The sequence below is a fragment of the Lygodium microphyllum genome, chromosome 18 (assembly GCF_053477565.2).
Source record: "Lygodium microphyllum isolate KBCC chromosome 18, Lygodium_microphyllum_v1.1.10, whole genome shotgun sequence".
In the NCBI taxonomy this organism is placed as follows: Eukaryota; Viridiplantae; Streptophyta; class Polypodiopsida; order Schizaeales; family Lygodiaceae; genus Lygodium; species Lygodium microphyllum.
Genome location: NC_141152.1, coordinates 24,007,968 through 24,021,522, shown reverse-complemented (window position 1 = coordinate 24,021,522; position 13,555 = coordinate 24,007,968). Strand labels below are relative to the sequence as shown.

General features: G+C 39.9%; 1 protein-coding gene across 1 annotated transcript; it reads left to right on the top strand.

The window, feature by feature from the left end:
• The first annotated feature begins 1,051 nt into the window (after positions 1–1,051).
• On the top strand, positions 1,052–7,993 carry LOC148020682 (putative pre-mRNA-splicing factor ATP-dependent RNA helicase DEAH2). The gene is made up of 7 exons (XM_087698485.1): positions 1,052–1,574; positions 4,600–4,787; positions 4,897–5,981; positions 6,563–6,688; positions 6,780–7,018; positions 7,116–7,234; positions 7,327–7,993. Exons 1-7 carry the CDS (start codon positions 1,317–1,319, stop codon positions 7,451–7,453), a joined length of 2,142 nt encoding a protein of 713 aa, XP_087554611.1. The 5' UTR covers positions 1,052–1,316; the 3' UTR covers positions 7,454–7,993.
• The last annotated feature ends 5,562 nt before the right edge of the window (positions 7,994–13,555 follow it).

The following is a 13,555-nucleotide window of genomic DNA, read 5'->3' as shown; positions in this document are numbered from 1 at the left end:
TTGGCTAGATCTATCAATAGTGGTCTTATTGCTTTCAAATGTTATAAAGTAATTGTATTTAACGAAAGGCATTCTGCCTAATGTGGCTCATTCAAGTGTTGGATTGGTAGTAGAGCCCAAAAAATAGAAACTGGAAATGGGTGATGTCTACTATGTAAAAAGGAAATTAAGACAATCCCTCATCTTTTTTAAAACTTTGTAGTGCTAACATCAACATTGTTGACTTTTTGCATGTCTTTATAGCCCCTTTAAACCCAAAAGGGGAACTTGAAGGGAATTATTTTGGGGGAAATCTATGGAATTCCTCGAGTTTTTTGGAATTGGATTAGAAGTGTTTACATGTGGTAGCAGATATGGATGAGTAAGAACAAGGCAATGTTTGAGTAGGTCCATATTTATCCTATTAATGGGTTCTCTAAATTTTTATTGCAGGTGGCAAACATGGGAAATAAAATCAAGCTAGATTGCAATTGCTACCAAAAGAAGATAAAGACCCAAATGAAGGTGAAGAAGGACAAAAAACCAATTATAGAAGAAGAAGAAGAATGTGGGATGGAGTTTAGAAAGTTCATGATACATTAGAAGAGAAGACTCAAGATGGAGATGTGACACGCTATGTTTTAGCAACTCTTTGAGCCCCCCTTTTGATGAAGTTTTGAATACCATGAAATTTTGTGCTTTGCACTTTTGCAAAGAAATAATAGCGTAAAAACTCTTCGTAAAAAGCTATAGTTATAGTTATCAACCTTGCATGTGGCTTCTCTAGAGCCTATGCTCCACTATCTATACCCAAGGTTGGACTACCTACAAAGTAAGTCCAAGTTTTGTACATTCTACTTTTCATGTAATATAATTTCACGTTTCCATTGAAAGAAACGAGGAAAGTTTTAGTACATTCTAATCAAACTCTAAGTTGATGTAATGTTACATAGTATGAAAACCACACGTGAAGGCAAAATGCTCATGTGCTTGGGCCAAAAAAAAAAAGTGCAGTGGGCCGGCCCAAAACGGAGGGCCAAATGCTCGTTTGATAATACGTGGCTTGGCCAAACGGGCGGTAGCAGAAAGAGGCAGCAGAGTACCCATCACGCACCGTGTCTTCAGAATTAGGGCTTTGTCTCTCTGTTTCGAGACAATCCTTTGTTCCTCCATATCCGTCTACCTGTCTCGAGTGGCCTGATCCCGCTAGGGTTTTCTCCTCGGAGCCGCCTGGAGCGGCTTCTTCGATCGCCTCGAGTGGCTTCTTCTTCTTCTTCTTCTTCTTCTTCGCGCGCGCAAGCCTTACTTAATCTTGCCGGCAGGCCTCGACGTCTCCCATGGGCTCCGAGCGCAAGCGGAAGCTCAGCCTGTTCGATGTCGTTGACGAGTCCGCCATTCCGGGCAAGATCAAGCTCAATGGAATTCCCAACCTCAACCATTACAACGGCCGACCCTACTCGCAGCGCTATTACGAAATCCTCGAGAAGCGAAAGACCCTTCCCGTGTGGCAGCAGCGCCAGGAGTTCCTTGACATCTTGGTCAAAAATCAGACCATGATACTCGTGGGAGAAACCGGTAGTGGTAAAACCACGCAGGTACTGGGGACTTCGTTTCCTCATTCCCACTTAGTCGATCTCTCCTATTTTCTAGCTGTGATTGTGGTGCAACAAGCATTTTCTGGTTTACATGTGATCTACGGCAAGGGTTCTTAGCTATTCGCAATGCTTTGTGTAGGATGCGCTGTAAAAGTCATGCTAGTTAAACAGGATATATTCTTGTCGTCTTGAAGCATGTAGGTTTTTGGAGCTTAAGGGTCTGCATAGAGCTGAATTGCAGTCTCCTGACATTGGTCATCCTCAAAGTTAAGTCTTGGAGTCACCTTATCAAATGGAAAGTTTATATCACTCTTTGTGAGCTTTAGTCGTCGACTAACATTAGCTGTCCTCTAGTCAAGCCAGCAGTCTCCTGACATTAGCCATCCGCAAGTTAAGTCTTCAAATCCTCAATGAATCCATTACGTGAATAAAGTAACTTCTTCTTGTAAGCTGTAGACACCATCTGGCGTGCCCTCCATCTGCCTTTAGGCATTTCAATGACGCTTCATGACACTCTTCTAATTGGCCAATCTTTTTATTGCTTTATGCTATCATTGCTTGCTGACTCCTTAGTTGAGAGAGAGCAATCTTTCTGATCAATCTCCTTTCAAGTTTTTTCAAACCAGGTTTCATGTAGGCTGCAATCTTGTAACAAAGTAATAGGACAAAGTACTGTGACTTGTGTATGCGAAGTTGAGACAGCTCATGACCATGCCTAGATTGAAGCAGGTGGTGGCAGGCTGTTACTGCACTCTGTTAATTGCTGTATTTTGATAAAACGTGGGAAATTGTGCTCATGATATGAGTAGAAAACTGAGCATATGTGCTCTGTAGCAGCTATGAAACATCATTCTGCAACAATATGCTAAAGGACTTTGGGTCTAGTATGTATGTGTAAACATTACATAATTGCCACATCCATGTGTCGTTTTGCATGTCTAGGTGCTCACCCTAGAGGAGTTCTTCTTTTGTTGAATTGTTCGCTGACCTGAGGCATTCTGCTACTGGCTTGTCCACTGCTTTTTATGATCTGCCACCTTGAGTATGATTTATCCTGCAGATGCTGTAGTTTCATATCATGTTTAGGTTTGAAAAGCAAGTTCAGCAGAGGGGTTACATAACAGGCGCTACAGCTGCAGATGAATCTTTTAATTATTTTAGCCTCTTTTGATCCAATATGAGTAGACCCTCTGCCAGAGAAAGGTAGTTACGTGGTAAGTGCACGGCTGGGAAAGTTTTTGGTAGGAATATAAACAATAGCTTTATATTTAAAGCCACAGTTAGATCTGAAAATCAAGTTTGGCAGAGGCGTACATGACGGGTTAGAGTTCTTTATACGAGGAAGAATCCTCAAAGTTCTTAGATGTGCGTTTCTGTTTGAGTAGAAACTTTGCAGGAGCAGTTGTTGGGAGGCATGCAAGTTGGAAGGATGCTACAAAGTAAGCGTGCAGCTGGGAAATTTATCCAGCGGAAGTAAAAACTATATGAATTTGGGAGTATTTTTGCAAAGTTTGATTGCATTTACTTGTCATGGGCCTGTCACATTCTATCCTATTAAGCCATCTCTGTATCAGTGTGCGTAACTGTTGCGGTGCATCATCTTTCACTGTGAAAGCTAAGGTATGATGCCCCATGTTTGTTCTTCTGATGGGGCTCCACACGAGATAAGCAACTTACTGAGGTATATTTTACTAGTGTCAATGTGACTTGTCCATGTCCAATGAATAGATAGATTACACTGATCCATGTCGTCCAGTACGATTCGTCCGATGATGTATGATGGGGTTACCTTTGTGGTGGTTGTAGATGTTGTTTAGGCAACACATGCACACATCCACCCCACCCCACCCCAACAACAATATATTCTCTCCTCTTCCCCTCTCTCGCTTCAATTTCAAATTTCAAGCTTTCTACTCCCAAGCTCTCTCTGCTCAAGCTCTCTACCCCCTACTCCCTCAAGCTCTCCATCCTCTCTATCCTCTACGCTCAAGCTCTATCCGCTTCACCCTCAAGCTCTCTCCTCTCCACCCTCAAGCTTTCAAGTTCTCCATCCTCTTCTATCCTCAAGCTCCCTACACGTAAACTTTAGTACGTAGACTCTGAACTTTTGAAGTGTATTGTTTTAAGTCCCAACATTAAGTATAGGCCTTTAAATTACATGTAAAATTATTTTGCAGTGGACATAGCGCTGGATGTATGTCCAAGTTTTATTGGTTTGATCAGTATGTCCTAGTATCAGATGGTGCGATTTGGATGCTATCAGATGTGGCAACCATGGTGTCAATGGATACACAATCTTCAGCAGCCTGTTTCTTTTTTTTTCGTACATGTGCGGGCAAAATAGTATACAATGGTGAATGTTTGGAAAAGAGATATAGACTATCAAATAACATACTTCACCAAAGTTAAAAAAAGCGCACTGGCCCAAACTGTGATATTATGGATCCATGATAATTGATGTATTTAGCAAACCAATGGCTTATCAAAATCTTTCAAATTTTTGTGGATTTATTTATTGTTAAAGATGCATGCATTTTGAATGCCTAAGCTGTGGAACCTGCTAATCTATTACTTATATCTGGCTTTTGAATGTATGGAATAATTTGGGAAGAATTTAAGCTCATGTATGCTTCAACTGAAAGCAATAATCATACTTTTGTCTTGCTTCTGCACCTGTATGTATATGCACATGGAAAATGTATGGAAACAAAATTTGTCCACCAGGTTTAACACTCAGTAGCGCAACCTTAAAGTTTACACCTTATTGACTCCTGCAGTGAAATTTGAAGAATTCTGGTGTAGGTTCTGTTCATGAATCACATACTGTCACAATCGATGAATGGCCTACTAATACTAATACTATGTTTTGTCAGAACACCCTGCATTACATTTAGCGTGAGATGGTTTAAGCTGACATTGTAGCTCAATCACCAAATTTTCTACCATATGTAGAGTTGTTCAATCGATTGTCCTCATTCTTTTATGAGATGCTTGAAAGTTTTAAGTTGTGATGGTGATGACACAGATTCCTCAATTTGTGGTGGAGGCTGGTTATACTTCGAACAGAAAGCAGATAGCCTGCACTCAACCCCGAAGGGTAGCTGCCATGTCTGTTTCTCGTCGGGTTGCAGAGGAAATGGATGTAACAATTGGAGAAGAAGTTGGTTACAGCATCCGTTTTGAAGACTGCAGCAGCTCCAAGACTGTCCTAAAGTAATGTTCCTGTTTGGATTAGTTGTTCCCAAGCTAAATGCTCTGTTTGTCCTCCTGAGCTGTGAGCTGGCACGATTAACGTCATTATTTCAATTACTATTTTTTTCAGGTATTTGACTGATGGGATGCTCTTAAGGGAAGCAATGACAGACCCCTTACTGGAGCGCTATCGTGTAATAATTCTTGATGAGGCTCATGAAAGAACATTAGCAACGGATGTTCTTTTTGGGCTTTTGAAGGAAGTGCTTCGCAACAGATCCGATTTAAAACTTGTTGTGATGAGTGCAACTCTTGAAGCTGAGAAATTCCAGTCATACTTCAGTGGTGCTCCTCTGATGAAAGTTCCGGGAAGGTTACACCCTGTGGAAATTTTCTATACTCAGGAGCCTGAGAAAGATTACCTTGAGGCTGCAATCCGAACAGTCATCCAGATACACATATGTGAGGCTGCTGGTGATATATTACTCTTCTTGACTGGTGAAGAAGAAATAGAGGATGCTTGTCGAAAGATAACTAAGGAGATTCAGAATTTGGGCGATCAGGTTGGTCCTGTGAAAGTTGTTCCGCTATACTCCACACTACCTCCAGCAATGCAGCAGAAGATTTTTGAAGCTGCTCCTCCTCCACTTAAGGAAGGAGGACCCCCAGGGCGCAAGATTGTGGTGTCTACAAACATTGCAGAGACTTCGCTAACAATTGATGGTATTGTGTATGTCATTGATCCTGGATTTGCTAAACAGAAAGTGTACAATCCTCGGATCCGAGTAGAGTCTCTGTTGGTGTCTCCCATATCTAAAGCCAGTGCTCATCAAAGAGCTGGAAGAGCTGGCAGGACTCAACCTGGAAAATGCTTCAGACTTTATACCGAGAAAAGCTTTCAGAATGACTTACAGCCTCAAACTTACCCTGAAATATTGAGGTCCAACTTATCTAATGTAGTTCTGACACTGAAGAAATTGGGGATTGACGATTTAGTCCACTTTGATTTTATGGATCCTCCTGCTCCAGAGACATTAATGCGAGCTCTTGAGTTGTTGAATTACCTTGGTGCCTTGGATGATGATGGGAACTTAACAAAGCTGGGGGAACTTATGAGTGAGTTTCCCTTGGATCCTCAAATGTCGAAGATGCTGGTTGTGAGTCCGGATTTCAACTGCTCGAATGAAATTCTCTCGATCACTGCTATGCTTTCAGGTTTGTTCCATCTCTGTAGACTGAGTCCCCTTGTGTCAGCTGTGTTTTTCTATCTGTTTATTAGACTTCAGAGTAATTCTTGTTGGGCTGAGAATAATCATGACATGAAAAAGCCATTTCTCTATGCACAAGATATTTCAAAAATGTGGCACAAGAAATATACGAGAATACATGCACTCATGGCTTGTTATAGCCTCACTGATATGCGTACCCTGTAGTGCTGTCTGATTGAGATCATGATTGAACCTTCACCTTATGATTAGTAGAAATTTGACCAGGAGACAACTACTGAACTATGTCTGAAGTGATTATGAGCTGAATCACCCTTCTATGAACTAATTGGTGGTATAGGCTAGTTTCTGAGAAATTATCATAGATTTATTGCTCATATGTGTATATAGATGTACATATATCCTATAATACGAACGCACCTTATGGCGGCTACCAACTGTATATGTGCTTTCTTTACCTAACGTAGCTAACCACCTTGATTCAGTTATTAATGTTCGGGTGTGCTATCGCCTCTGCGTCTGCTGACCTCGTTGGGCCTCATCTGTGATAACAATTCTCTCTTTCACTAGTCCCCAACTGCTTTCTTCGCCCAAAGGAAGCACAGAAAGCTGCAGATGAAGCAAAAGCTCGGTTTGCACACATCGATGGGGATCACCTGACGCTGTTGAATGTTTATCATGCATACAAGCAAAGCAGTAAGTTTTTGCTCAATCATCTTTCTGCAATTCGGTATTTGCTTCGTTTTTCATCTGAATCTAATGGTTTTCTGCAAATTTTCTGTTACAGATGAAGATCCTCAGTGGTGTTATGATCACTTCATCAATGTCAGGGCTTTGAAGTCAGCTGATAATGTGAGGGTTCAGCTTGTGCGTATCATGAGCAGATACAACCTGAAAATGTGCAGTACAGACTTCAACAGTCGTGATTACTATTTGAACATTCGCAAGGCTATGCTTGCTGGATACTTTATGCAAGTAGCCCACCTAGAGAAAACAGGGCACTATTTGACAGTCAAAGACAATCAGGTACTTTGTGTCATTCTGATCTAGAGTTCTGTTGTTTTGGATGCTTTGGCTTTTCCTAACATTCTTTTGGAGTTTTATTATTTTTGTTATTTTGCAGATGGTTCATTTACATCCTTCTGCATGCTTGGATCACAAACCTGAGTGGGTGATTTACAATGAATTTGTGTTGACAACCAGGAATTTTATACGAATTGTAACTGATGTCAGGGGTGAATGGTACGAATAGTCTCTTTTTGAAGGCTACTATTTGTCAAGTGCAAGTATACTGTCTTAAACTGTCTTATTAATGACTTGTGCTTTTGCAACAGGCTAATAGACATTGCACCTCACTACTATGATCTAAGCAACTTTCCACAATGTGAGGCTAAACGACAGTTGGAACGCTTGTATATGAAGCGGGAGAGGGAGAAAACGGATTCAAAAAATAGAAAGTAATACTTTAGAGATGGAGAACAGTTTTAAGAATCTGTACATGAAGTGGGAGTGGAAACAGTTGATAGATTATTTGCATCGCTAGGAGAATTCGCCTTGCAAACATTGTGGAGATTCTCAGAAAGACTACAACTGCCTTGAGTAGATAGGGGCAGACGTAAGCATTTGATCAACTATTGTACCCTCCTCTTCAGAACCATTGTACCCTTCTCTTCAGGGATTGTACTGCTGTTTTTACCCAAGTCCCTGCCATGGCTTAAAACAGTCCTCAGGTGTATGCAAGCCAGAGGCATTGGAAAATTTGACCTTCATTTAGATGAACACCTTACCAATGGCTTCTATTTGAAAAGAATCTTGTTGACACCTAAGATTTTCATTCTCTACAGGAACTTGTAGATCTTGGGTATGGAAATTCATCACTTGACATCAAAGATTTCACAAAATTACAGTTTCTATGTTTGGGACAACTTTGCCTATGTTGTAAACATATTTGATTAGTTGCATTCCTTTTGGTTCACAGCAATACACTCAATTCTCTCTTTAGTTTGTTTGTCCCCTTTTGGAGAGCTCTCTGGCCAAATTTAATCAATAATTTTACATTACAATTTTGCCTCGTCAAGTTTGAATACATCTAGTATCTTTTGGCTCTGGATATCTTTGCATATTAACTCTTTTCCTTTAGTGTTAATAGAACCCTTAGATTAAGCTTGCCAGTTGATATTGAGCATTGTTTCTCACTGGTAATTAGAAGTCTTCGTGCTATCTGACATAGAAAAACATGTAAATGAGGATATATGACATGTATAAAGGAAAGTGAGGATGGGCCTCACATCAGTGAAGAGGTAGGTAGTCATATGAAGTTACCTTAGTTTGAGGTTTTCTGTTATTTGAGAGAGAGAGAGAGAGAGAGAGAGAGAGAGAGAGGTGTATTTACGGAAAAAAAAAAGAGAGGTGTCAATTCTTCACTCTGCATCCTGCTACTCCCAAAGAGTGACATGTATAAAGGAAAGTGAGAATGGGCCTCACATCAGTGAGGAGCTGCCATAGTCATGTGAAGTTATCTTAGTTTGAGGTTTTCTGTAATTATTATTATTATTTTTTTTTGAGAGAGAGAGAGAGAGAGAGAGAGAGAGAGAGAGAGAGAGAGAGAGAGAGGTGTCTATTCTTCACATTCGGCATCCTCCTCCCAGAGAGAGCACTGAATTTTACTATCCAGAGAGAGGTGTCTATTCTTCACATTCGGCATCCTCCTCCCAGAGAGAGCACTAAATTTTACCATCCAAGGATTATTACACATTGCTGCTAGTGGCCAGCATGTTTCTGGTTGTGAGCTCTGTTGGTCTGAGGCAGACATTTGATGCATTTGATAGGTGCTCTCATTGACTGCATTTCAGCCTGTTGCTCATAATTTCCAGTCTGTTTTAGGGTACATATGGGAGGCGTTGCTGTGTGCAGCTGGCTGGCATGTTAAGTGTGCAGGTTTGCGGATTGTTGGCACATGTCATGTCATTCAGCTCATTTTTGGGCAATCTGGTGGGCGTTGGCCCCATGGGCTTTAGGGTAGTTGGTTTCTGCCTCTTTGAGGCATATTAATTGTGCAGGTCTGCGGATTGTTGGCACATGCCATGTCATTCAGCTCATTTTTGGGCAATCTGGTGGGCGTTGGCCCCATGGGCTGTAGGGGAGTTGGTTTCTGCTTGTGTGACATATAAAGGTGGCTTCTGTTGTGCCAAGATGGAAGGAGATTTGGGACGAGTTGCATCCCTTGGGAAGACACGAGTCAGAGGACATGGTTGTGATACATTGTCACGTCTCCCCTTGCCTGAGTGATGTTTCAGTACTAGTCTCCTCACCTTTCAGGAGCAAGATAGTATCACATGGGAGGAGTTAGCATTGATGATTATGGAGTAGGATGTGCCTCACAAGGAGAAGTTCAAGAGGCATCTCAAGTGCCCTCATTCAGGACGACCACACGTGGTGAAAAATGTTGGAAGAAATGCCCAACCTTTGTTTTGGGGCGAAGGGAGGAGTGAAGGAATCTAAAGCTACACTAGCCACGATGATAGTATACATCTTCATTAGGATCCACAAAATAGTGCACATACCTTACTGTCCCAAAAAAAAGTTGTTACTATTTCATATGTCCATCTTGAGAATCCACCAACCAGATCTTCCTAAATTTGTGGTCTAGTATGATAACACTTCAATGTGTGGTGCATGGCCAAAGGCACAAGATTAGATTACTGGAAAAATTCTAAAAAATTATCAACGAATATCTCTTGGCATGTACTAATTGAAAATGTTAATGTACCCCTCATTCTAGGGAATTATCACATAAACTTCCTTTAAATCAATTTCTTGTAGGAAAAAGTTTAGGTCCTTTGAATTGACTCTTTTTAAGATAAGGTGTTCTACAACAAACACTCATTTGTTTTTCAACCGAGACAAAGCACATGACACTTTATTCCAGATGCATAATACACGCATAAGAAGTTATTTTGAGGGCAAGACCCTATGATGCACTAAGAGGCAATTCAGTGATTCCAAAACGTCGTTGAGTGTGCCATGGGGTTTGTCCTAGTTTGTGATATAAATATCATAAATATGATAAAGAGTGCAATGAAGGGCTATTTATCAGCTTGTCCTTTCTATGTAGGTATATGGTGTCTCTTGGGGATATGTTGAGGCAATATGGTTGCTCCTTAACCCCAACATTAACCACTACTTGCCTTGGAATTTTAAGGAGTTTGTAGGTGTTTTGCTTCTCAAGGTTCACCATCTGATTGAACATTTCTTGCTCCTCTCTTATCCTCTCATCTCTAACTTTGCCTCTCTCTCTCTCTCTCTCTCTCTCTCTCCTTTCCTTTTGTTGCTTTGTCTTCTCCCATTTGCCTACATTCCTATCTTGGCTAGTGACATTCTCCACTTGGACAATGGTCTCTTTTGGCTTTCTTGTAGTAGGAATATTCAATATGGAAAATGCCTATTAGTTTGTTGTGTGTGTTTTGGCACTAGAAGCTCATCAAACCTATATCTAATAAGCTTGGTTGTGTACATAGCCTTATCCATTAGGGTTACCCTCTAAGTAATCACGGGTATCACACACAAATATCCTAAATCAAATCAATCCATAAGTCTTTTGTATCTTCTTGAATCCTCTTGATAAAGGCAAGCCAATGCATGTGTTTGCCATCTCACAAGTATCTAATATTTGTTGCAAATATCTCTCACCAAGCTAAAAAAGTATTAGCATATGAATGGATTTTTGTCTTACTAATTTCTTTGAGGGCATTATCTACTATTTACCCTCTTTTCATAGACTTTTAGGCCTTCGAATATTTTGGATTGGCAGTAATCTTCTTGGATGGACATATGTATTTGGCTCTTGTATGGCCAAATCCATATTGTTTTCCTTTCCTTGAAATTGGTAGTCTTTAGCTCATTGGGCTCCTGTACCTTAGGGGAACTGACAATATATATGCATGGCATTGTTGATTTTGTTTTCTATATGGGCATGCTTTTGGCATATGTGAAAGCATCCATCTTGTTTTTTTTAAAAGTTTCCACGTTATATATTTTCTTCAAATTAGATTGTTTCTTAAGGATTTGAATCCACTAGGACTTTATGAACCCTTTTTAAAGTGTCTCATTGTAGCCATTACAAGTATTGAAAAGTTAGCCGTAGAGCTAGAAAGCACTTAGATAATATTAAATAATTGACTAGAAATTGGGTATACAATAGGGCAATCCCTTCCAATCCCTAAAGAGATGAGCAATGATGGACATGCAAAGAAACATAACAAGATGAACCAAAAACACTGTAGAGAGTGGTCTCGACTTGATGGCCTCACGAGTTTGTTTCAAGTAAAGAAAAAGACCTAGAGCTAAGTGATCCTTTGACTACAAAATAATTAAATATGTTAAGTGATCCTTTGACTACAAAATAATTAAATATGTAGAAATAATGGAATGCAAAATATAAAAAAGTGATGTATTGGTGTTGGGCCATCTTCAAAAATATGGTTTTAGTAAATACAAAGGGATGGAAGATTTAGCTCAAAAAGCAAGAGTTGGCCACTTTGAAGAAAGGGAAAATGTATGTACATGAGTATGTTTTGAATGTGTGGAGCATTACAAATGCTTTGGTAGTTACTGATCTAATGCTTGGTGATGATTTGATTTTTTCTACTTTGGGAAGCCTCAATAATTAAAAAGCTTGGAAATGACCTAGAGAGTGGAAGTGGAGGACTAAAGTGAACTAGAGCATAAGGAAAAATCTATGGTAAAAAAATGGCATTGTAAGGGAGTTTGATCAAAATATTCACTCAAAAAATGGAAGCATAGTAAAATATTCACAAATGAACTCAAAACTTGTCAAATATTGCATTTTTAAAACCTATTCTTCAAGAGTGTTCTATTGATATATGGGTTGTTAGGGTTTGGAAATGGGACAATGAAGCCATACTAAAGATTCCTTTTTGCAAACCTTAACAACCCACTTCCAAAACCTAACAACCCTTATATCAACGGAATGCTCTTGAAGAATAGGTTTTAAAAATGTAATCTCTGACAAGTTTTGAGTTCATTTGTGAAGATTTTACTATGCCCCCATTTTTGAGTGAATATTTTGGTCAAACTCCCTTACAAGGCTATTTTTTGACCTAAGCATTTTCCCAATGAGTAGTGGAAGCTAGAGTGTGGAAGTGGAGGACTAAAATATATAAATTGATACATTCAGTTAAACTATAAGTAGTGGAAGCTGGAGAGTGGAATTGGAGGACCAAAGTGAAGCTTTTGGAGAGCTCAAAGCCACATGGTCTTGCTATGTGGCATTTATGCATTGGACCAATGAACTTAGGTGACACATGGCATGCTAGGAAAGAGGACACATAGCAAGCCTTGCATATCTTTTGGTTGATTATTTGCCATGAGGCAACCATGCCATGAAAATCGGGGAGTTGTTGGCCAATATGGCATTGTTGCCATTATTCAGGGTTCTGCAGTAGTATATATGTTACTTAACTCATATTATCCAACACTTGTACCATTGGACTCTAAATCTTAGAGGTACATCCTCCCCCTTGCATTTGCATTATTGTATTTTTAATGTTTTCTACACATTATTTTGTAAGAAAACATAACACAACAGAAGATAACAATGCTTTAATACGGGCTATCCGGCGGAGAGGTTCAGCTTGACAGGATAGCCAATAAACTTATTTTTAGTTGTGCAATAGAGAATATCAAAAAACAAAAAAGCTCTCTTTTACCAACTTGGTATAATTGATGACCAAAGGCTTTGTCCACGTGTGCGCTCCTATGAGTTCTAACAAAACCTAATGCCCATCATGGTTTCTCCTCATTTGGGGGTCATATAATGTTTAAAACTTCGAGCATAAATAGATGACTAAAGGATGGGCATTTAAGTGTCCTCCCCCTTCTTCAATATCCACCCAGAACTACTTGTTTGGTCACATACCATCCATTCATCCCCTTAACTCCATCCTCAATGAGCTCCCACATTTATGTTGGCACAATTATCCTCTATAGGTAGAACAATATTCCATTTCATCCCCCAAACTCCATCCTCAATGAGCTTCCACATCCTTGCTCTCTAGTGGTTCTCTTGGGGTCCATTTGAGAACCTGCACGACTCCAATTGCATACCCAACATCCAACCTAGATTGCATAGAAATATAAATGGATGAAATCTCTTTCCACGTATGCAATCCTATGAGCTCCAATGGTGATCTAGATAAATACTTGATGGAGGACAATGAGTGTAGAAGATATGCCATTATGTGCTTAATAGCTAGACAATATTTATATATGCAAGAGCCTCAGAAAGAACTCAACATGATAGATGAGAAAAAGGTGGATCCATAAAGTGGATGGTAGGATAAAGGAGGATCCATAAAGTGAGAGGTGGATGGATTAGGTCTTTGGGAAGTAGTGTTGACTACACATGTAGGATATTAGCCATCCTTTTTATCAGATCTTACACATGTAGGACCTCCAACTTGGTTTCTCTTGACTTACCACTCATGTGGTTTACCTTGACTCATGCCCAAATGGTCAATTTGACCCACTAGCCAAACAACCCAA